Source organism: Lepidochelys olivacea (genome assembly GCF_965140295.1).
Source record: "Lepidochelys olivacea isolate rLepOli2 genome assembly, chromosome: 4".
Classification (NCBI taxonomy): domain Eukaryota; kingdom Metazoa; phylum Chordata; order Testudines; family Cheloniidae; genus Lepidochelys; species Lepidochelys olivacea.
In genome coordinates, this window is record NC_140414.1 from 44784682 (window position 1) to 44809327 (window position 24646).

General features: G+C 41.6%; 1 protein-coding gene across 1 annotated transcript in view; it reads right to left on the reverse strand.

The window, feature by feature from the left end:
• The window catches only part of SEC24D (SEC24 homolog D, COPII coat complex component), a 94995-nt gene that overhangs the window by 28613 nt on the left and 41736 nt on the right, over window positions 1-24646 (reverse strand). Inside the window, exons 9-10 of the mRNA XM_084626088.1 lie at window positions 7931-8069; window positions 5093-5208 (exon numbers count right to left, since the gene is read on the reverse strand). Coding sequence (XP_084482214.1) covers window positions 5093-5208; window positions 7931-8069 — 255 coding nt within the window. The remainder of the gene's footprint in view (window positions 1-5092; window positions 5209-7930; window positions 8070-24646) is intronic.

Here is a 24646-nt window from a genome sequence, read left to right on the forward strand (position 1 = left end):
GAAGTGGCCCATTAACATCGCTTCAGTCACAGGGAAAGGAAGGGAAAAATAAAATGGCAGCCAGGGAGGGGTGCAGGTTTGTTAGTGGGTTATAAACTGTTCTCATAAGCCGTAAATCGAGTGTGTCTAGTCAGTCCATGATTTTTAATGTCTAGCAAAGTTATGAATTTAAGCTCCCAGGCTCATCTTTTGAAGGTGTTGTGCAGGTTTCCTTTTGAGGATGAAGACTGTGAGGTCAGGTATGGAGTGATTGTTTTGTGAAAAGTGTTTGTCTTATTTTTCTGTGAAAGAGTTCATTCAAGAGCATAGTGATTGACTGGTTTCACCCATTTGTTGTACTAGGGCCTTTGGTGGGGATACCACATGTTGCCTAAGCATGCTTAGGAACCATGAAAGGTGTGTCTTTGCAGAGAGGTGGGTTGTTGATCATTGTAGCAGTGAAGAAATGTCTGCAGGTTTCGTATCTGTTGTTCTGGCAGGGTCTGCTGCAGCTTTGAGTGCAGGTGTGTCCTGGTCTGTGAGGAGCTTGCTTCTGATGATGAGCTTGGAGAGGCTGGGGGGCTGTTTGAAGGCCAGAAGAAGGAGTTCAAGAAAGATTTCTTTAAGAATGTGGTCGCCGCCATTGAGTATGGGTTGTCACTGTTTAATGATACCACTCCACACTGCAAAATATACAGGGTAAGTAACAACTAAGGGTGCACAGTCAGAGGGAGTTTTATTGCCAGATTGAAGGAGGTTCTTGGGGTATTTGGGTGGCCCGATCCATGATGCAACCTACTTCTCTGGTGGAATGTCCTTGTTTGGTGAAGTTGGTTTTAAGTGTGTTTAATGCAACCCAGACACTGAAGTCCTTTATTCACAACAGAAATCAAATACGGCATGGGCAGCAGCGATGCAATCTTCTCTAACCCTTTACCTACACTAGAAATGCTATTGCTGGTTCAGTTGTACTAGCAGAGCTCCCTAATGAAGACACAGCGTATACCAACAGGAGAAGTTGCTCTTATCAGAGTAGCTAAACCACTTCCCCAAACAAATTAGCTAAGCTGATGGAAGCACTCTTCTGCCAGAATAATTGTGTCTACACAGGGGCTTCGCCAGCATAACTATGTTGGCTGGGGGTATGGTTTTTTCACACCACTAAGATAGCTACAAACAAAGCAACAAACCTCTGTAGTACAGACCTGGCCTAAAATGTTTCACAAAATGTTCCTTGGCTTTGTTCTAAAGGCACTGCTAGGGGTGACAGCAGTTCAGTTTCCATGACTATTCAGTCTTTAGCTTCCCTACTAAAACTAGCAATGATTGTTATTTAAGGTCTCGTGCAATGGTGTTTTTGCTTGCTTGCTTGTTTGTTTTTATGAGGTGGACACCCAACCACTAGGAAATGGTCCAAAGCCAATCATGTATGCTGTTCCACAGCCATCAGATAAATAGTTCCAGTCACTTATTGAGTCGTATTTGAAACACAACCCTATAAATGAAACTCCACTTTCTCATTACCTATCCCCTCAATTATAACATTCCCATCCCCCATACATTTACCCTCAACTTAAAATTATGGCCCTCATTCTCCCTTCAGTTACACCACTGTAAGGCAGGAGTTCTACTGATCTGGGAGGAAAATCAGGCCATGTTTATACAAGCTGTTTTTATTTCAGTATTTGGACCCTATTTCAAAAAAATCAAATATACTTTTGTAAATCCCACAGCAGTTTATAAAAAGATCTTGGCTAATTTCTGACAGATATAGGACAGAAATGAGATGTTGTGCTTTTGCCACATCCGCCTAACAGAAGAGCAATAATACAAAACAGCTGTTATTTGTTAACATTTTCTGTAGCTGTTCATCCTCATCATTTGATAAGCCCAAAGGAAGTGATCCTTCAGTTTTGGTCTGAGATTTAGAAAAGAAACAAACTTTACTGACTCAGACCAAAGGAAAAAAATATCAAATAACTCTGTCAGATTCCCAACAGGCAATAGCTTAACACTTCCAAAGAGGCTTTATATTTCTAATGGATTTATTTTTTAAAAAAAAATCTTGAAACAAATCCACACCAACGTGCACTTTTGTAACAAGAAGATTATAATAGCATGCTCCTTGACAAAAAGCTACTTCTCAGAACTCCTGAATGAATTAAGCTTTGTGTCAAGAGCTTTGGATATAAAACTATTACCTGAAGATGCAAGCGTCAAAAAGAATCATATTCTAGAACAGTGTTTCCCAAACTTGGGATGCCACTTGTGCAGGGAAAGCCCCAGGCGGGCCGGGCCAGTTTGTTTACCTGCCGCATCTGCAGGTTCGGCCGATCGCGGCTCCCACTGGCCACGGTTCGTCGCTCCAGACCAATGAGGGCTGCGGGAAGCGGTGGCTGGTACGTCCCTCGGCCCATGCCGCTTCCCGCAGCCCCTGTTGGCCGGGCACAGCGAACTGCGGCCAGCGGGAGCTGCGATCGGCCAAACCTGAGGACGCGGCGGATAAACAAATGGACCGGGCCCGCCAGGGGCTTTCCCTGAACAAGCGGCATCCCAAGTTTGGGAAACACTGTTCTAGAACAAACAAAAAGTATCTTGAAGATATTTTAGTGGACACACCCAATAGACAAATTAATTTTCAAAAGTTATGGGGCAGCTCTTCAGCTGCCATAAATGAGCACAGCTCTACTGACACTGATGGAGAGACATCCATTTACTGTAGCTAAGGTTCCCGCATTATATTCCTATTCCTCCCCCTCCCTATATTGTGCAGGAACCTCAGCTACAGTAAATGGATTGAATATATATATATATTCATTCCTACTTGAGCTCATTTCAGATCTGAGTCCTGATCCAGATCCCAGTGAAGTCAATGAAACGGTTCCCAATCATTTCAGTGATCTTTGGATCAGGCCTCCAGTGAACTATGAGGTCAGCTAATCAGCCTGCTGAGTTCCTCAAGTTTACTAACAACAAAAACACATACTGACTAAAATCTTAGCAATAAGTTGATGTTCTGAAGCCAAATCCCTGACTTCAATGGACGTTAAGGGCATTCAAGACTATGCAGGCTCCGACTGAATTCTTAAGCTTATCATTACTTTGATCTTCCCTCCATTGAAGCTAATAGGAGTTTTGTTGGTCTACGATGAGAACTGAATGTGGATGTCTTAGAGCTCCATCATGGACGGAGAACATCACACTTGACATACTGTGAATTAAGCTAAAAGCTAGCAAAGGCATGTTCAAATAAGAATTTAAATACTTCATACTTGGGAAAATACCAGCAAGTTCTCTCAAATTATTTTATGTGCGTGGCATGTGTGTTCGAACAAATCTAGGACATAACCAAAACGATAAACCATTTTTTGTCCTTTCAGGCCTTGATTGTGCCCTAGAACCACCAAGACAGATCCCTCCACCTGCACTGAACCCTCCTGAATCCCATACGGCTCCATGTGGACATAGGGATCCAACCACACACTTCTCCTTGCAGGATTAGGGCCTGTAGGAAAATAATTCTTTATGTAAGCTAATATAAATAACCACACGTGTTTTCTGTGAGTGGAAACACTCCATCACTGCTCAGTCACTAATTGTCACCAATTTACTATTAACAGGAACCATGATCAAATACTAGCCCAATCTATCTTCAGAGATGTGGTCTGCTACTTAATGTTAATTTGAGAAAGCGATTTACTTTATCAGTCTCACTGGGGGTTGGGGGGGCATTTTTAATGTGTCTTGATTTTACAACAGACTTAACATGTACCTACACTTTATTTTTACCAACACTTTTCTGGATTAAGCTTACGTTAGTTTTTGGCCACATTTCTAACATGGATAAGGAGTTTGATAAGCTATTACTGACCTCCCCACAGAAGAAGACAGAAAAATCTAAAAGGTTGCACACAAATGCTGTACATGGTGTAAATTAACAAAGGGCTGGATTTTAAAATCTTTTCCTCCATTTAAGGTGTTTAGATGTCTGAGCTCTAAGAACAATGTGCTTAGACATCTGACTGAGTTAAACTGTTTCTGAAGATAAGCACAAGACGTGTCTGCAATTATTTTAAAAAATGAACTCCTGTTAAGGACAGGTTCACAATTTGAAGCCACTTCTGGAGTAGGAAGGCAGCCAAGCAGATATGCTGCGCACAGCAACCTGTGTGCACACAAGTGGGGATAAGAAGTGTATGTTTAGCCAAGAACATTAGGCAAACCGTTACTTTTACCAAAAGTACCAGGGGATCATTCACATCTACAAAGAACAGAGAAAACTCAGTTTATCAACCACAGAGATGTAAAGGGTTTATGTGACCCTGCTGGGTTATGAAATTGGGACTCCAAGTAGTCTGTTTCAAACCCAAAGCTCAGATCTCTCAGCCACCCACAACCATTATGATTTATTTTAACAATTAACCATGCTGAACTGTTCAAGCTCTATTGGGAATCCTCTTAATTCCTCCACTCCCCAACTAGTTTAAGGGCCTTACCCAAAGTACACCGGAATCAAGGGAAAGACTTTCATTCATTTCAATGGGCTTTGGATGAGGCCCTCAGTGAGTTCATAATATGAAGACCAAACCATACTTCCACAGCTAACATAGTGGTCAAACACACCAGTTTTCCCAGAAATGAAAAGTTTCAGGTCAAATTCTTAGGCTGAGATTTTCAAAGCAGAGAATGAGATTTAGCCACACATCTGCCTTTAAAATTAATAGAAGACATGTGACTAACACGTGACACTGCTTTGAAAATCTCAACTGTAGCCTCTAGAACAATGCCATACAGTTAGGACCAAATCAAGGCCCCAGCTGAAACTTAGTGGATCCACCACCTTTGCTGCAATGCCTTGTAATTCTTATTTGACAATGATATAATTCAACAATTGTTATAACAGAAACCACGAGCAACAGTGTTTATGTGGGGGTGGATGGGGAGGAGGAGGTTAGTTTTGGTATATTATTCCATGCTTCAATTTTAAAAATGTTCATAGACTTCTGAACTTCTGGTGTGAAGTAGAAAAAGCTTTATTCTGCTTTAGGTATTTAAAAAATTCAGTTTGTTTTACCTACATTTGTAAACAGTTTTCCATGCTGGAAATACTTACTCTGCAATAATCCAATGTAGCGACATATTCATATGATCCTAGAGATAACTCTGGCCTCTCATAGTGGTCTGTTCTTCTGCCAATGTGATCCAGATGTTGAAAGAAGAATGGAGGGACTAAAGAAAAACAGTAAAACTAATTTTTCTTCTTTTAATAAACACAACAGAACAAATGCAGTCTCCCATTTCACCACTTGAGGAAGGAATGCAAATGCTTAGCTGGGAAACTAATTTTATGCAGAAACTGCACAGTTTTAAAAAGAAAAAAGTTATTTTGTGCTTATTGTCACATGCGTGCTCCTACTGTGTTTGAAAGACTGGGTGTTTTCTCTCGTGAACACTTGAATCTTCCGCACTCATCCTGCACAAGCTTGAGTAGCTGTGGATGGTACAGGCTGGGGAGAAGAATCTGCCTTTCCAAGGATGCAAGGACAGAAGGACTACTCCAGGCTAGCTACTGCAAAACTGAAGCTGTCATAGTTCCAGTGAGAGATGCCGATGGATCTGCAGAGTCAGAGTCATCAGCCCCACCTCTCCACCAGACAGCCCCACTCCACCCACAAGTCCTGCTGCACAGAAGGTTGCTCTAACAGGGTTTACAAATCCTGGCCTTCTGTTCTGTTCCACTGTGTCGGGAGCATTCCGCAATCATAGAGGAGAGGTGCAGGACTTCACAACTAAAAGTGAATCACACAGATTACACTGCAGGATTCTTGACAACCTTAGGAAATGAGTCCTAAGAAAATTAAATAGTTGCATCTGAACTGGAGGATGGCAATAACATTTCTTCTCTAATTTTTAGAGCAAGAGAAGGCAGCAACCCTTCGCCAGTTAGTTCTCGGATACCTTCACTTAAGCTTTTTACATCTCAGTTTTCCCCACCTGTAAAATGGGGATAATGCTTACCTACCTTGCGGGGGGAGTTTTGAGGCTCAACTAAAGGTTGTAAAGTGCTTTAAGACTCTTGGATGAAAGGCACCATAGAAGTACAAAGTATGCTTTAAACTGATATTCTAATGAATACATGACGATATTTACACTGTTTATAATGCACGCAGTATGTGTTTATGAGAATTTAAATTGAACAAACAATAAAACTTGCTATCTACTATACTATGCCCAAAAGATTGAGCTTCAAGCCAAAAAGGAGTTGGCATGAATCTTTCAAGGTTCATGTTTCAGAGCTGAAAAGATTACTGTATTAGGGAAAGCACTATACCACTGTGATCCTGCTGAGGAAATCCAACTTGATACAAATGTCTAGAAAGACTAGTTCTGGCAAAGATTTGGGATCCAGCCAAAAGCAAAAGAACGCTTACTTATGAGTCACATGCAGCACACTTGAACAAATATGGCATGGTATCTTCTGTGAAAACCAAGCTTGTCACAGTAAGATTAATAGGTGATTTAACCATTAAATGCATGGTCACAGACATGACTACTCTTACGTTGTTCTAAATATTTGTTCTTTGCCAGGCACTTAAGCATTTTTAAATACATTTATTTTCATTTGAAATACTAGCTGGCAGTTTGGAATAGAGCAAAAACATATCCTGTGTTGACAAAGCATTTAAAAAAGAAAACTTTTGATGAAGCTACAGACAGGATTTCATTGTTTTGCATGGCTATATTTTGTTACAGAACATTTCTTTTTAAAAGTGGATTTGACCAAAGAGTTTCTGCATATTTTCTTAGTAAACTATTTAAAAAATAATTCATATGGAATCCTACTGGGCACATCTGACTAATAATTTTCATACGCAGAACAACTAGCTGAAGGCCCATCATATGACAGGATGTTGTCAAGAAATCATCTTCCAGTTGTGGTTGCATTGCACATCAAACATAGGGCCCCAATTCTCTGTTCCGGCTGCATGGTAAAGGAATATATAGAAAATAACAGAGCGGTGCTGAAAGCAAAAGTGGCTTTACACCATGATTATGCTGTCCTTATTCTGGGACTGTCTGAGGACTGTTTAGAGCAGCCACAGGGGCCAAATTTGTGTCCAGTTGCTCTGCAGCAGGAGAACCACTAAGGAGCAGAAGCACTTTTCACTGGAAATGCCCCCATTACTCTGCCTAAGTCGTTTTGAGATTCAGCCTAAACTGGATGAATTCCATAACTGCTAGCTTTACTAAGTTTACAGTGCCTTTGTGGAGTGGAGCAAAAGGGCCATAACAGAAAGAATAACTGGGTCTAGTATTTGTATCCATTCACGGCCACATCATCAAAGAAAGTGCGGTTTAATTGTTGCAATGTTCTGTCTCCCCAGCACCAGTTAAAGAGCTGTTATGCCCAGTTTAAAGTGATAGTGAAGAAATCCAATTCCATATTTTCACCTCCATAAAAGGAAACAGAAGAGTGAAGGTGTCACCAGAAGAACTTGACTGAACTTTATTTTTTGTAATGTTACATATTCAAGTACTGCTATTTCTTCAAACTTGTTCAATTATATTTCCTGAAATCTTTTCTATTGATACAAGATGCAAAGGCTCGATCCTCCATGAAAATCAGAGCAGCTTCCCTGATTTCAACAGAACCAAGCTGATTTGCAAAAGCTGAGAATCTGACCAATAAATGTTTTCAAAAGTTAAATAAGTTATTCAGTCTGACTAGGAATGGAGAATTTGGATCATAGAGAACAACATGCCAAAAAGACTCCATAGATGAAGTACTGACTGTCCCATAGAGATGCATGGTAAAAACTCCCATTCACTTTGATGGGGCCAGGATTTGACTCCAAATAAGTAAATCAAGAAAATAATACTACAGATGCAGTTTCCGGTTAGCATTAATGAATGAATGAATATACACAAATAGTAGATAAATGTCACTTACCGTCATTTATGCAGTTGCAAAATCCACATTGATACTTTCTTCCCCCTTCAATGAACTGCATGAAGGGACACATATAGGCTTTGCATCTGTTGCATCGAATTGGCCCAGTCTCCCCATGGTTAACAACATAAAGAGGTGTCTACACAGAATGGAAAATAGAGTCATGAAAAGCATTACTAAAATACTAAACCTAAAAACAGTCTGGAAATATACTGATGCATCTGAACTCTCTTGTTAATTATTGCTTCTTGATCAGCTAAACTCTATCCAGGATTCACCCAAATGCTGAAACCTTAAATTTTGATAAGAGCAGGGCCTCATGCACTCCTCAGAGTGGGCAAGCTACAGAAGAGGCTAGTTTTCTTCTTGCTGAAGTGTTCCATTACAATAGTTGTGGTAAGTGTCTTCTCATTAGAGCTGCATGAACCCTTCCAAATTCAGTTAAAACGGGAGAGAACTGGCCTGCACTACAGTTACCCCCATTTAGGGCCCAATTTTGCCATTCTTATTCACAACAAATAGTGTCTTACTAAGCCTAATCAGTGCGACTAATTGCATAATAAGGGATTATTCAGTATGAATAAGGAAGGCAAAATTTGGCTCTTAGAAACCTATATCAGCATTTTCGTGCACTATCACAGTTATTCTCTGCAAACAGCAGCCACAATTACATGCACAAATGAGACTTTTAAAAATAAGATTCATACAGAACCTGAATAAGAAAAGCATCTCTATTCAAGCATCTCTCTTACGCATACCGATGTCCTTTTGAACTTCAATGGGACTTAAGCATGTGCTTAAGTGCTTCTCCTGAATCATACCCTTAATTTACAATAGTTCAGCAACAACAAAATGGCAGATGAAATTCAGTGTTGATAAATGCAAAGTAATGCACACTGGAAAAAACAATCTCAGCTATACATACAAAATGATGAGGTCTAAATGAACATGTGTCACGTTCCTTGTGTGTGTTTCAGTTGGCAGGATGGATTTCATTCTCAAATTTGTTTGTCCAAACCACTATCTTTAATAACCTGCTTAAAAGAGACAGCAGGATTTCCAGAAGTTATAAGAGAACTCCGAGTACAAGGATCCAACATATTTTTCAAAATACGTTAATTTAGTATTTGTGAGGTTTACTGAATTGCCAGCTCTGATGATACACAGGTCCTCCACTTGCCCACAGAGCAGGTACAGCAGGAGTTGCATCAGTGCAAGCGTCCTCACCATTCTCTGCCAATGTGCTTCAACCCTGAGTTGTGCTCACCCTCGGGGTGAGAGAATAGTGCTTTCTCTGATCATTCAATTCTTCCTCTTCCAGTGGGGCAGGATGTAGCTTTTAAACAAGGACTGTGCTAACTTGATTATTTTGCTGGTATGTCATTTCCATGTTACTCGTCCTTCTGATTTAATTAAAGTCATTATAATTAAATTACAATGCTTTGGATGATTGGATCTTGGGAGACAAAGGGCCCATGATGGGAATTAATCCAATCCTGAGGTTGTAGAAAGTGCTGCAGGTTACGCATGGGTAGAGGGGTACAGGTAGAGTATAGGTAATTATGAGGATGGGGGAAGTTTATTTACATTAGTGCTCCAGGCTTTCCTTCCCCAAACAAAGCAGTTCCACAACTCCCAGGGAACTGCAAAGACATTCTGCTCTTCTGGAATCAATCTGCTTCACATCCAACATATATGGCTTTCAGCCCAAGGATATTTTCTCCTACACCTGTCTCTGTTGATGTAGTATCTCGCTCTTTTGTACAGAGCATGTCAAAACTTACAGAATGTCAGGGTCACTTGCTAGAGTGCAAGATTTAGAAACAATGTTAATATTCAGTGAAGGAAAATACAAGCCACAAACAAATGTAGTATCTCAGACTCTGGTCAGTTTCATTACATTGAGCAGACTTGATTACTGCCTCTGTCAAAATCAGAATTAATGAGAGACACTTTCCAGATGTCTCCCTCAGTAACAGTTGTGCAGTAATTGAAGGATTCCTGCAATTATATTTCATGGGTTTGCAAAGGCATATTGGAAGCCAGTAAATAAATGAAACAGTGTTCTCTTCAATTATCAGTGATGGTTTCTTATGCACAAACTTCATTTTACATTTTTTTCTAACCTTCAGCCCCCATTTAGTGAACCTAAACAATAAAAAAGTAAATCCAGAGGATAATATGAGGTAACTCTCCAAAAGGGGAAGAATGTTAAAAGCTTTAAGATTTCTACTAGTAAATCCACTGGAGCTTTGCATCTAAGTTATGCTGTCTCTTCACAAAGAATGTGCATGTTCCAAAACAGCACTATAATGTACTTTTGTCTTTTATTGCAGTTTAACAGACGTGAATAAGATACTGGTAAATAGCAATCCTTATTTTTCCTGTTAGTACCCACTGTTTACAACATCTTTTATTGTTTGTTTATGTTTTTATGGAGGCAGTTGTTTCATTCATTTATTCCTCCTAAGGGTTTTAAACATTTTGGCAAAGATTTTACATATATTATCAAAATTTTACTGCATAAATATGTCCTTCTGCTCCAATGAAGTATCATTAGTTTATTTTCTTTCCCACTCAAAGGCAGAGTCAAATACAAAGTAACCAATAATGTCAGCTAGCAACATTTTTGCCAAAAATGTCGAGGAAAATTTTCAGACATGGGTGCCAAAGGGCACCACTTGCATGTGCTTTAAAAATAAAATTTAAACACTTTTGTGATTGCTAATTAGTTTGCAATTTTCCAGGTGTCATTCTGTTGTGCTATTCTACCACGGCATGTCAGGTTGCATCACTCACACTGTACAACCTCAGATCTATTGAACACCAAATTGACTGTTATTACCACCAAATTGACTGTGTAGACAGGGCCTGATAAAAATCAGACATTGGATTTGTATTTATGCACATTAATCAAATAATTTTTCTAACCTCAATTATAATACATTTAGTACCGGGCGATTACTTCACAACACAACATAGAAAAAAACACGAATATCTTAAGAAAATGGAAAACTGTCTCAACTGCATTTTTAAAAAAATGCCCCAAAGAAAACTAGATCTTTAAGCACAAAGCATGAAGAAGAGTCCTCACTAAAATTAATGCCAGAAAAGTGCACTTTCTTTTTAAGTTCAGAGCCTGCGCATGGGTCTACTGCCTTCTCCATATTTAATAAATTACTTTCTTGGAGACAGATTTCATAAACAAAAAAACCCAAACAAGATCTTTCTCCTGTTCTCACATTTGGAGTGGAATTTTTACTTTTCCTCCTAAACCCACTTTAAAAAAAAGTAGTCACCAAAGGAGGCTGTTTCATTAACACAAGTTAGGAGACACAGCAGCCCAAGGCTCCAATCCTGCAAAGACACACATTTAACTTTACACAACAAGCAGTCCCCATAAAGTCAATGGGACTATGCACAATGCATCTAGTTAAACATATGCCTTTGTAGGATACAGCCTAAGAATACTTATTTCTCTTAACCTCCCCTGGGCCTGATTCTACTCTAACATACATTAGAGTACATCAAGCTCAATTCCAGTGAAATCACATTATAGGATCAGGCTATTTAGAAAAAAATACTCTTTAAAACAACAAAATTATATACTCTGGTAGAACCACCACCATCATGCAGGACACCCACAGTATTATAAAGTTCTTACCTAATATCATGACAGTAAATATCCCTGAAAGCAGTACTGGATGCACATATTTATATCATTCCTTAAAGTTACTGAAGTTTGCATCTCATTACAATACATTTTATGCATCTCCATTTTATTTTAAACGACTATGTTACTAATGAAAGACATCTGATAATAGTTAAAGTGATCTGAAGGGCAAGGCCAGCATAAACAGTACTGTTAAATCAAAAAGAAAGCCTCAGCTAATAGCTACATATAGATACCCACCCAACATTGAAGCCTTGCAAATTTCTGTTTACCCACCCAGCCACCCACTCAGGATGGGCAATTTTCTTTGGATGGGGAGTAAAAAACTATACATTTTAAAAGAATTGTTACTGTTCTCTTTATCAGGGTGTGATAGTTGTTTTTGTATCTGGGTTGGAATATGTTCATGATAATTTTGCAAGGCTTTATATTAAATGCAATTACAAATATTTACTGAAGGAAAAAAAAACACAAAAGCATACTCCAAAAGAACTGTAACTACCTAAAGCCAAAAAGTAATGTTGGATATGAAAACCATATTTCTATGTGCTATAACTTACTTTCTATAGGTGTCACTGTGCACCAGAAAATCATATGAAGAGAACGCGCTCATGTTTCATGAAATCAACTGCAAAACTGTCATAAAATCAGTGGAGAGGGATAATGTCCAGAATTGATTTAGAAATACCAGGCCAACACCATTTCCCCTTGATTTGGCATAGTACAGCATTATTTGTAGTGTAATAAAAGAGTACCACCCACTACATATATAGGGCCTAATTCTCCCCTCAATAATTTTACACGACTGTAACGTCATTGAAATCAATGGAGTTACTTTCAGTTTACATTGGTGTAAGTTAGTGGAGAGTCAGACCTATTGTTTGTTAATTCAAACAGCCTGCAGTTTTCTTAATCAGATTGTGGCTGCCAGCCCCATCATACACCATCTTTCTCAGTAGAACAGTAGGGGAGAAAGCCCAGCGAAGAGAATCCTCAGAGATTTCCTCCCCCCTCATGGGTAAAGTGGCCACTGGCTCTTGAGTTTGTGTATAAATAGGCTCCATATTTAGTATTGATGGAAAACAAGAAACTGAACAGACCAGCCTCTTCCATAATAATCATGGGCGTCATTTTCCAAACATTAAGCGGCAGCAAGCAACTCAACCTACTCTCTCTCTACCTCTTAAACTAAAGTGATAGATGGAGACAATATAATAAATGGGCAGATAAATGAAGTTGAGCCCATTTATTATATTGTCTCCATCTATCACTTTAGTTTAAGAGGTAGAGAGAGAGTAGGTTGAGTTGCTTGGCAAAAAGTATATAGACAGCAGGTATGAAAGTTAACTAGCATTGTTTTAGTTGGAGGATTTGCTTGTGTTCCCCTTCCCTCCGTTCCCCCCAATATTTACATGTTTATTCGCTAAAAGCAGAACAAAGTTAAAGGAAACAAACAAAATTTATTACTGAATAAAGCTAAACCCTTAGACCAGATTGTAAACTTGGTAACAACCCTAATTTCAGAGTAGCTGTGCTGGAGTCACTGGAGTTACTATGGGTTTACAGAATCTGGATCATAATCTCAGGGGGGAAATGATGCATTTTTGATCATTCAGATTCTAAAACAGAACATAAGATTAACAAATTTTTCAAAGCATTTCAGTTCTTTCTTAAAGCTTTGGAGGTTTTCTAGCTTGACTGAAATGGCTAAAATTAATGAAGATTAAGCAACTGATCCTTTGTTTTAAAACAAGCCATCAGTGCCCAATGGCTTTTTACAATTTTATACTGGACACTTTTTCCCTTCTGATGACAGTCTGTTTGCTCAACTCCCTCCTGTCTTCTTCCTCAAAGTCTTTTTGCTTCAGCCTCGTTCTACCTACCCACTCTCTTATATCCTTCTTCCTTCAGTGTCTCTTCTCCTTCCCTTTATCTCTCTCCTTAGCTAACCCTCTCCTAACAAAACTCCAATTATTTAAAGAAATAAAAAAAAAACACAAAAAAACACAAGAACAAAAAATAATCACTGAATTCCAATGATGTTTCCAAACCATCATTCTCCTTGTGAGTTACACCCCTTCCCTCCCAACCCTTGGTCTATCTGGTCTGTTTAGATTGTACAGTGGAACCTTAGAGTTGCGAACACCTCGGGAACGGAAGTTGACCGTAACTCTGAAATGTTTGTAACTCAGAACAAAACATTATGGTTGTTCTTTCAAAAGTTTACAGTTGAACATTGACTTAACACAGCTTTGAGGCTTTACTATGCAGAAGAAAAATGCTACTTTTAACCATCTTAATTTAAATGAAAAGCATAGAAACAGTTCCCTTCCTTTGTCAAATTTTTTTAAACTTTCCCTTTATTTATTTCAGTAGTTTACATTTAACATAGTACCGTACTATATTTCCTTTTTTTGGTCTAAGCTGCTGCCTGATTGAGTACTTCTAATTCCAAACAAAGGGTGCGGATGACTGGTCAGTTTGTAACTCTGAGGTTCTACTGTATCTTTTATTTTGTTTGTACAGCTCCTCACAAAAAAAGGGCCCTACCTTGTTTGGTGTCCCTAGGCGCTACCATTATAAAAATAATAAAACTAATTTTATATAACTATTCTTTGTATTAAACATATGTATTTAGTAGTCAGCTACAGCTCTCTGCGAGATGGAGACTGTAACATAGTCTGAACAAAATGGAATGCCTATCTGTTGATTCTGGGCCTCTGGATATCTCCATAATATAAATAAATATCAATAACAATGAGTAAAGCTAGTGCTCTATAGCCTACATTTGGCTTGGATTGACCAGAGAGAGAGCGTCTGCTGAGAGCAACATGGAGAAACTTGTGGTCCTGTTTATGTTAAAGTGAAGGGGGATAGCCATAAGGGATAGATACCGTGAGGCCTATCATTCCCAGGAACGTAAGGGTTCCTTTGGAGTGCAAGTCCTGGATCAGCTGAGCCATTAAATCTTAACTTAATCCACCACTAGTCTCAGAGTGAGTGAGTTTTATTTTGAAAATATTCCTGTTCAGACTGTCTCTTAGGGCTCAATGAAATATTAAACCAGCCCTAGAGATACCGGTGGCGTCACTCCAAAATCAGATTCTCTCTCAAGTTCTAACAAAAAGAAAGCTTCACTCCTGACATAAATCAGGTTGAATTACTGCTCTCACTATGGTTAGGCTGTTCACTACTAAATTAGGCTCTGATCCACTGTCCAGAACTCCTTGTGCCCATGCGGGCGGTCACTGAAATCACATTGCAGGAACAGAGCCATAGATTGATCCATTAGAAGAATAGCACTTGCACCTTCACTGCCCCTCAGTGGAGTGGGACTCCATGAAGAAAATGAGACATGCATAGGGGAAAAGAGAAAAGGATGCAGATTCTGAATGTTGAAGGAAACTGTCTCTTTGCACCATCCAATCAGCAAAACGTACAGAGCATGCTACCCTGTTTTCCTTGGTAGATTTGTGTGCACAGATCTGGCTGCAGGGAAGAGTTCTATATCCATACTTCAGCCAAATGTGAGTAAGAGTTCAACCTACATAAATATATAGGTCTCTGCCATCCACCTTGTTCTGCCCTTCAGGTTCAGGGAAGGCTTCCAGGGAAGATGTTCCTTTATCAGACATAATCATCTCAACCTAATTAGCATTAGGAGCCAGACTTTCAAAATTCGTTCAATTCCATACATACATTTGGGTGCACCTAGCATTCATGCACATAGATTACTAGGTATGAGTTTCTAAGCTTGTGCAGTTGCTTGGCCCTCACTTCGGAAGCCTGACTATATTTGACAGGAACACAAAATCTTTGGAAATACACGTGAACAAGAATTGCCACGTATTTCTCAAAATCCTCCTTGCAAGTGTGTCAATCACAAATTACTCAACACTACTAGATCCATTATCAACGTATCAAGTCATGCTATATATTACAAGCTGCCTTTTCACCAGCAAAAATCGCTCAATGGACAAACATATAGGGTAACATGCCTTTCTGAAATCACCTGTTTTGGGGGAATCTGCTTTTCTAGGATACTGGCACACAGACATGTTAGATAACTGTTTCCAAAGTATGAGAACATCTCCAAACAGGTACTTCCTTACTGAGCAGAATGCAGCTAGCCCCAGGAGTTATTTTTGGGGAACCATACTAATGTGCAGCTCTTTTGAGGTCATATATTATTGTCACTTCAGTTTAAATGATATTCCATGTTCAACAGAGCTACAGACAGCAGACAGAATTGTGACGTTGCACTCTATATGATTTTATGAAAATATGCTAATGAGTGTTAATATAATGTAACTGGAATACGCTTCATGCAAAAGGTCTCTTGTAAGGTATCATTACAAAGCTTATAATCTACTGAGTGTGGTCATCGTATTTGTATAAATGTATCACTCTTGTAGCTGAAACTAGAAATATGAAATATAACTCTGAGGTCCTATTGTAGTTATGCAAAGTGTGGGCCATTAATGGTGGTTTGGAATCTTGATGGCTTCCCTCAACCAGGATAATTGACTGTGGATGGCTCTGTTTACTTGCAGGCCTTTCTGTGAGTCAGGCTGGGAAGAATGAGGGATTGAAATCTTACAGTGACATGTGATCATGTCACCTGAACTGGAATCCATTTTTAACGTGGTGCTTTTCCATTTAGAAGGAGGGGTGGGAACCCAGAGAGGGACAAAGGATTCCCGCCTTATGCAAATTATATATAAAGAGGAGGAACAGAACAAAGGGGGCTGCAATCATGAGAAATCCCTTAGTTACCACCTGAGCTGGAACAAGGGCTGTACCAGGGAAAAGAACTGTGCCCGGACTAGGAAGGTGTCCAGTCTGTGATAGAAGCTTTTTGAAACATCTCATTGAGGATGAGATTTTATCTATATTCAGCTTTCTTACTGTATTAGGCTTAAACTTGCGTGTTTTATTTTATTTTGCTTGGTAATTCACTTTGTTCTGTCTGTTACCACTTGGAACCACTTAAATCCTACTTTTTGTATTTAATAAAATCACTTTTTACTTATTAATTAACCCAGGGTATGTATTAATACCTCGGCGAGGGGGGGGGGAACAGCTGTGCATCTCTACCAGTGTTAAAGAGAGCGAACAATTTATGAGTTTACCCTGTACAAGCTTTACATGGGGTAAAATGGATTTATTTGGGAGTTGGACCCCATTAAGAGCTGGGCATCTGAGTGTTAAGAGACAGGAACACTTCTTAGCCCTGGTCTACACTAGGACTTTAGGTCGAATTTAGCAACGTTAAATCGATTTAAACCTGCACCCGTCCACACAGTGAAGCCCTTTATTTCGACTTAAAGGGCTCTTAAAATCGATTTCCTTACTCCACCCCTGACAAGTGGATTAGCGCTTAAATCGACGTTCCCGGCTCGAATTTGGGGTACTGTGGACACAATTCGATGGTATTGGCCTCCGGGAGCTATCCCAGAGTGCTCCATTCTGACCGCTCTGGACAGCGCTCTCAACTCAGATGCACTGGCCAGGTAGACAGGAAAAGAACCGCAAACTTTTGAATCTCATTTCCTGTTTGGCCAGCGTGGCAAGCTGCAGGTGACCATGCAGAGCTCATCAGCACAGGTGACCATGATGGAGTCCCAGAATCGCAAAAGAGCTCCAGCATGGACCGAACGGGAGGTACGGGATCTGATCGCTGTTTGGGGAGAGGAATCCGTGCTATCAGAACTCCGTTCCAGTTTTCGAAATGCCAAAACCTTTGTGAAAATCTCCCAGGGCATGAAGGACAGAGGCCATAACAGGGACCCGAAGCAGTGCCGCGTGAAACTGAAGGAGCTGAGGCAAGCCTACCAGAAAACCAGAGAGGCGAACAGCCGCTCTGGGTCAGAGCCCCAAACATGCCGCTTCTATGATGAGCTGCATGCCATTTTAGGGGGTTCAGCCACCACTACCCCAGCCGTGTTGTTTGACTCCTTCAATGGAGATGGAGGCAATACGGAAGCAGGTTTTGGGGACGAAGAAGATGATGATGAGGAGGAGGTTGTAGATAGCTCACAGCAAGCAAGCGGAGAAACCGGTTTTCCCGACAGCCAGGAACTGTTTCTCACCCTAGACCTGGAGCCAGTACCCCCCGAACCCACCCAAGGCTGCCTCCTGGACCCAGCAGGCGGAGAAGGGACCTCTGGTGAGTGTACCTTTTAAAATGCTATACATGGTTTAAAAGCAAGCATGTGAAAGGATTACTTTGCCCTGGCATTTGCGGTTCTCCTAGATGTAGTCCTAAAGCCTTTGCAAAAGGTTTCTGGGGAGGGCAGCCTTATTTCGTCCTTCATGGTAGGACACTTTACCACTCCAGGCCAGTAACACGTACTCGGGAATCACTGTAGAACAAAGCATTGCAGTGTATGTTTGCTGGCATTCAACCAAAATCCGTTCTTTATCTCTCTGTGTTATCCTCAGGAGAGTGAGATATAATTCATGGTCACCTGGTTGAAATAGAGTGCTTTTCTTCAGGGACACTCAGAGGTGCCCGTTCCTGCTGTGCTGTTTGCCTGTGGCTAAACAGAAATGTTCCCCGCTGTTAGCCACAGGGAGGGGGGAAGGTTGAGGGGGTAGTCACGCGGTGGGAGGAAGCAAAATGCGACCTTGTAACGAAAGCACATGTGCTATGTATGTAATGTTAACAGCAAGGTTTACCCTGAAAGAGTGTAGCCACTGTTTTATAAAATGTGTCTTTTTAAATACCGCTGTCCCTTTTTTTTTCTCCACCAGCTGCATGTGTTTCAATGATCACAGGATCTTCTCCTTCCCAGAGGCTAGTGAAGCTTAGAAAGAAAAAAAAACGCACTCGCGATGAAATGTTCTCCGAGCTCATGCTGTCCTCCCACACTGACAGAGCACAGACGAATGCGTGGAGGCAAATAATGTCAGAGTGCAGGAAAGCACAAAATGACCGGGAGGAGAGGTGGAGGGCTGAAGAGAGTAAGTGGCGGGCTGAAGAGAGTAAGTGGCGGGCTGAAGACAGGGCTGAAGCTCAAATGTGGCGGCAGCGTGATGAGAGGAGGCAGGATTCAATGCTGAGGCTGCTGCAGGACCAAACCAGAATGCTCCAGTGTATGGTTGAGCTGCAGCAAAGGCAGCTGGAGCACAGACTGCCACTGCTGCCCCTCTGTAACCAACCGCCCTCCTCCCCAAGTTCCATAGCCTCCACACCCAGATGCCCAAGAACGTGGTGGGGGGGCCTCCGGCCAACCAGCCACTCCACCACAGAGGATTGCCCAAAAAAAAGAAGGCTGTCATTCAATAAATTTTAAAGTTGTAAACTTTTAAAGTGCTGTGCTTAAAGTGCTGTGTGGCATTTTCCTTCCCTCCTCCACCACCCCTCCTGGGATACCTTGGTAGTCATCTCCCTATTTGTGTGATGAATGAATAACGAATGCATGACTGTGAAGCAGCAATGACTTTATTGCCTCTGCAAGCGGTGATTAAAGGGAGGAGGGGAGGGTGGTTAGCTTACAGGGAAGTAGAGTGAACCAAGGGGCAGGGGGTTTCATCAAGGAGAAACAAACAGAACTTTCACAGCGTAGCCTGGCCAGTCATGAAACTGGTTTTCAAAGCTTCTCTGATGCGTACCGCGCCCTCCTGTGCTCTTCTAACCGTCCTGGTGTCTGGCTGCGCGTAACCAGCAGCTAGGCGATTTGCCTCAGCCTCCCACCCCGCCATAAACGTCTCCCCCTTACTCTCACAGATATTGTGGAGCACACAGCAAGCAGTAATAACAGTGGGAATATTGGTTTCGCTGAGGTCTAAGCGAGTCAGTAAACTGCGCCAGCGCGCCTTTAAACGTCCAAATGCACATTCTACCACCATTCTGCACTTGCTCAGCCTGTAGTTGAACAGCTCCTGACTACTGTCCAGGCTGCCTGTGTACGGCTTCATGAGCCATGGCATTAAGGGGTAGGCTGGGTCCCCAAGGATACATATAGGCATTTCAACATCCCCAACAGTTATTTTCTGGTCTGGGAATAAAGTCCCTTCCTGCAGCTTTTGAAACAGACCAGAGTTCCTGAAGATGCGAGCGTCATGCACCTTTCCCGGCCATCCCACGTTGATGTTGGTGAAACGTCCCTTGTGATCCACCAGAGCTTGCAGCACTATCGAAAAGTACCCCTTGCGGTTTATGTACTCGGCGGCTTGGTGCTCCGGTGCCAAGATAGGGATATGGGTTCCGTCTATGGCCCCACCACAGTTAGGGAATCCCATTGCAGCAAAGCCATCCACTATGACCTGCACATTTCCCAGGGTCACTACCCTTGATATCAGCAGATCTTTGATTGCGTGAGCTACTTGCATCACAGCAGCCCCCACAGTAGATTTGCCCACTCCAAATTGATTCCCAACTGACCGGTAGCTGTCTGGCGTTGCAAGCTTCCACAGGGCTATCGCCACTCGCTTCTCAACTGTGAGGGCTGCTCTCATCCTGGTATTCATGCGCTTCAGGGCAGGGGAAAGCAAGTCACAAAGTTCCATGAAAGTGCCCTTACGCATGCGAAAGTTTCGCAGCCACTGGGAATCGTCCCAGACCTGCAACACTATGCGGTCCCACCAGTCTGTGCTTGTTTCCCGAGCCCAGAATCGGCGTTCCACAGCATGAACCTGCCCCATTAGCACCATGATGCATGCATTGGCAGGGCCCATGCTTTCAGAGAAATCTGTGTCCATGTCCTGATCACTCACGGGACCGTGCTGACGTCGCCTCCTCGCCCGGTATCACGTTGCCATGTTCTGGTGCTGCATATACTGCTGGATAATGCGTGTGGTGGTTGATGTGCTCCTAATTGCCAAAATGAGCTCAGCGGCCTCCATGCTTGCCTTGGTATGGCGTCCGCACAGAAAAAAGGCGCGGAACGATTGTCTGCCGTTGCTCTGACGGAGGGAGGGGCGACTGACGACACGGCTTACAGGGTTGGCTTCAGGGAGCTAAAATCAACAAAGGGTGTGCCTGTACATCAAGGAGTATTTCAGGCAGGACTTCACGGAGGGTTCCAATAAGAAATGGTGCACCTAAGTTATCGTTGTTATTGGAACAAGGAGGTTAGCCTGGCCTCTGATTGATACATGGCTAGATTTACCTCGCTGCACCTTCTCTGTAAGTGACTGCAGTGTGATCTAGAAGAATGAGTCCCCTAGACAGGGGAGGGGGGGAAGCAAATCTGGTCTATTTCTTGTTTTGATCCACTCCATCTATCTTTTACATCTTTGGCTGGCAGCAGACGGTGCAGAAGGACTGCATGCCATCCACATCTCATGGCTGCTCGGCAGAAGATGGTACAGTACGACTGCTAGCAGTCCGTATCGCCTGCCCGCTCACCATAAGACGGTTCAATAGGACTGACTGCAGGACTAAAGAGAATGACCTGCTCAAGTCACTCCAAATTTAGTCCCTGCGCCCATGTCTGCCCAGGCGCTCCTGATCGACCTCACAGAGGCGACCAGGAGCACCTCAGACATGACGATGACGGCTACCAGTCGTACTGTACCGTCTGCTGCCACAAGGCAAGGGGTTGCTGCTACTGTGTAGCAATGCCGTACCGCGTCTGCCAGCATCCAGGAGACATAGGGTGACGGTTACCTGAGCGGGCTCCATGCTTGCCGTGGTATGGCGTCTGCACAGGTAACTCAGGAAAAAAGGCGCGAAATGATTGTCTGCCCTTGCTTTCACGGGGGGAGGGAGGGTGGGAACGGGGGCCTGACGATATGTACCCAGAACCACCCGCGACAATGTTTTAGCCCCATCAGGCATTGGGATATCAACCCAGAATTCCAATAGGCAGCGGAGACTGCGGGAACTGTGGGATAGCTACCCACAGTGCAACGCTCCGGAAGTCGATGCTTGCCTCGGTACTGTGGAAGCGCTCCGCCGAGTTAATGCACTTAATGCACTTAGAGCATTTTCTGTGGGGACACACACACTCGAATATATAAAACCGATTTCAAAAAAACCGACTTCTATAAATTCGACCTAATTTCGTAGTGTAGACATACCCTTAAGCTGTTTTCAGTTAAGCCTGCAGCTTTCAAGAGACATGGTTCAGACCTGGGTCTGGGTTTGCAGCAGGCTAGCGGGTCTGGCTCAAACCAGGCAGGGCACTGAAGTCCCAAGCTGGCAGGGAAAGCGGGGCAGAAGTAGTCTCAACACATCAGGTGGCAGTCTCCAAGGGGGTTTCTGTGATCCAACCCATTACAAGAATATTGTAAGACTGATGTATAAAAGGATATGCCCTGATACTATGTTTATAAAGTTTCAAAAAAAGGACATCTGTGAACAAAGTTTACAGAAAACAAAAAATGTAGGTTCTCAAATCAAAATCATAGATTAGTACAATAAGAAGTTTTAAAACAGACAAAAGAATTACTTCACACAATACACAGTTAACCCGTGGAACTCATTGCCATGAGATGTTGTGAAGGCCAAAAGTATAACTGGGTTTAAAAAAGAATGAGATAAATTAATGGAGGTCAGCTCCTTCAATGCCTATTAGCCAAGATGGGCAGTGACAACCCCACGCTCTTGGTGTCCCTAAACCTCTGACTGCCAGAAGGCGGGACTGGATGACCAGGCACAGGTAACTCAAAAGTGTCCTGTTCTGAAGCAACTGGCATTGGTCACTGTCAGAGACAAGATACTGGCTAGATGGATCATTAGTCTGACCCAGTCTGACCATCATCATGTTCTTAAATTAAGCAGAAATGAAACTTTATTTCAATATGATTAGTCAGAACTTTAAAATACATAATTCTGTGTTTTGTTGCTTCAATTAAATACATGTTTTTAGAGTACATATCTCACAACAGTTTTTGACAGATTAATTGTAATTTATTTTTGGGAAAGATTAACCAGTTTACAAATAATCCTTAGGTTTGGAGTTGGCTTTAATGGTTCACATTAAAGTGTAAAGACAAGCACTTCCCTTTGTGCTTTATCTTGCAACTTTTTTTCCAGACAAAATTCCTTCTGAAGCCAGAACTGATTTGGCCTATTATTGTTGTCTGTTATATGTTGAACGCTATCAGTGTTCTTGGTGCCATTCCTACAAAGATTTCATCTGAAGCAATTTGGTGCCTGATCCAATCCTACAGCATCAGGGCCTGATCCAGGCCTGTAAGGTCTTTACTGAGATATAACTCTCACTTTCCTGATGGGGCTGCAAACATGGCCTTAAACTGGACAGACAGTATAGTGCAGATGCATAATACACTGAGTAACCAGGAAATGCAAGATCAAATCTCAAAATGTACAACGGAGTATTAAAAAGTAACTTCTCCCTGTAAATTGTATACTGTTATAAATATTAATATGCTATTCGTATAATGACTGAGCCACCGTTTCCAGTAGAAAAGAGAGACAATTTTCCTACTTAGATCAGCTCATTTATTTAATACAATAATATTGTACCAGCTGGACAGAGCAAATCTAAAATGCTTAGTATTGACACTAAGGAAGAGCACTACATATTTTTATGACTATGGATTCCAAACAGGGTACATTAAGCATGAATAAGAAAGGGCTCTCCAGCTACTTCTCAGCTTTGAAGTGCTGATTCTTATTTGAATGTAGTAACATGCTGCATCTCAAGTGAAGGATTAACTGATGATATAAGTAGGAGCATGAAATTGGAATGTGAGATGATAATCAAGAAACTATGGGGGACAAGACCTTCAAAATGTCAGCACTTTAAAACAGTCAAAAGTCAAGCAGGGACTGCCTTTTTTTCTGTGTTTGTACAGAGCATAGCACTATGGAGTCCTGGTTCATGACTGGGGCTCCTAGGAGCTACCACAATATAGAACAGTAAATAATAAGACAAAGAGGCAGATTCCAGGAAGCTTGTATACAGGAGTGATGAGTAATAAGTAACAGCTAGATGTAGTCTAGCTCTAATGGCTACAGAAATTTCACAATAAAACAGAAATCTGAGTTAGAGAGAGAGGGAATTTTGATTTGTTTCACATACAGACAGCCATTCTTAAACAGCACAAAAATTGACAAATATTTGGTTTAGTGCCATTTACAGCAGTAAATGTAGTGACACGAGGTGCTCCTCTCTTCAAAATTGTATTTATTTTATTTTATGCAGACCATTAGATAGAATCATAGTATCACTGGAAGGGACCTCGAGAAGTCATCTAGTCCAGTCCCCTGCATTCAAGGCAGGACTAAGTATTATCTAGAGTCTAGACCATCCCTGACAGGTGTTTGTCCAACCTGCTCTTAAAAATCCCCAATGATGGAGATTCCACAACCTCCCTAGGCAATTTACTCCAGTACTTAACAACTCTGACAGTTAAGAAGTTTTTCTTTATGTCCAACCTAAACTGCCCTTGCTGAAATTTAAGCCCCTTGCTTCTTGTCCTAGCCTCAGAGGTTAAGAACAATTTTTCTCCCTCCTCCTTGTAACAACCTTTTATGTACTCGAAAACTGTTATGTCCCCTCTCAGTCCTCTCTTTTCCAGACTAAACAAACCCAATTTTTTCAATCTTCCCTCAGAGGTCATGTTTTCTAGACCTTTAATCATTTTTGTTGCTCTTCTCTGTACTTTTTCCAATTTGTCCACATCTTTCCTGAAATGTGGCGCCCAGAACTGGACACAATACTCCAGCTGAGGCCTAATCAGAGCCGAGTAGAGAGGAAGAATTACTTCCCGTGTCTTGCTTAAAATACTCCTGCTAATATATCCCAGAATGATGTTTGCTTTTATTTTTTTTACAACAGCATTACACTGTTGACTCATATTTAGCTTGTGATCAACTATGACCCCCAGATCCCTTTCCACAGTACTCCTTCCTAGGCAGTCATTTCCCGTTTTGTATGTGTACAACTGACTATTTCTTCCTAAGTGGAGTACGTTGCATTTGTCCTTATTGAATTTCATCCTATTTACTTCAGACCATTTCTCCAGTTTGTCTAAGTCATTTTGAATTTTAATCTTATCTGCCAAAGCACTTGCAACCCCTCCTAGCTTGGTATCATCTGCAAACTTTATAATGGTACTCTCTA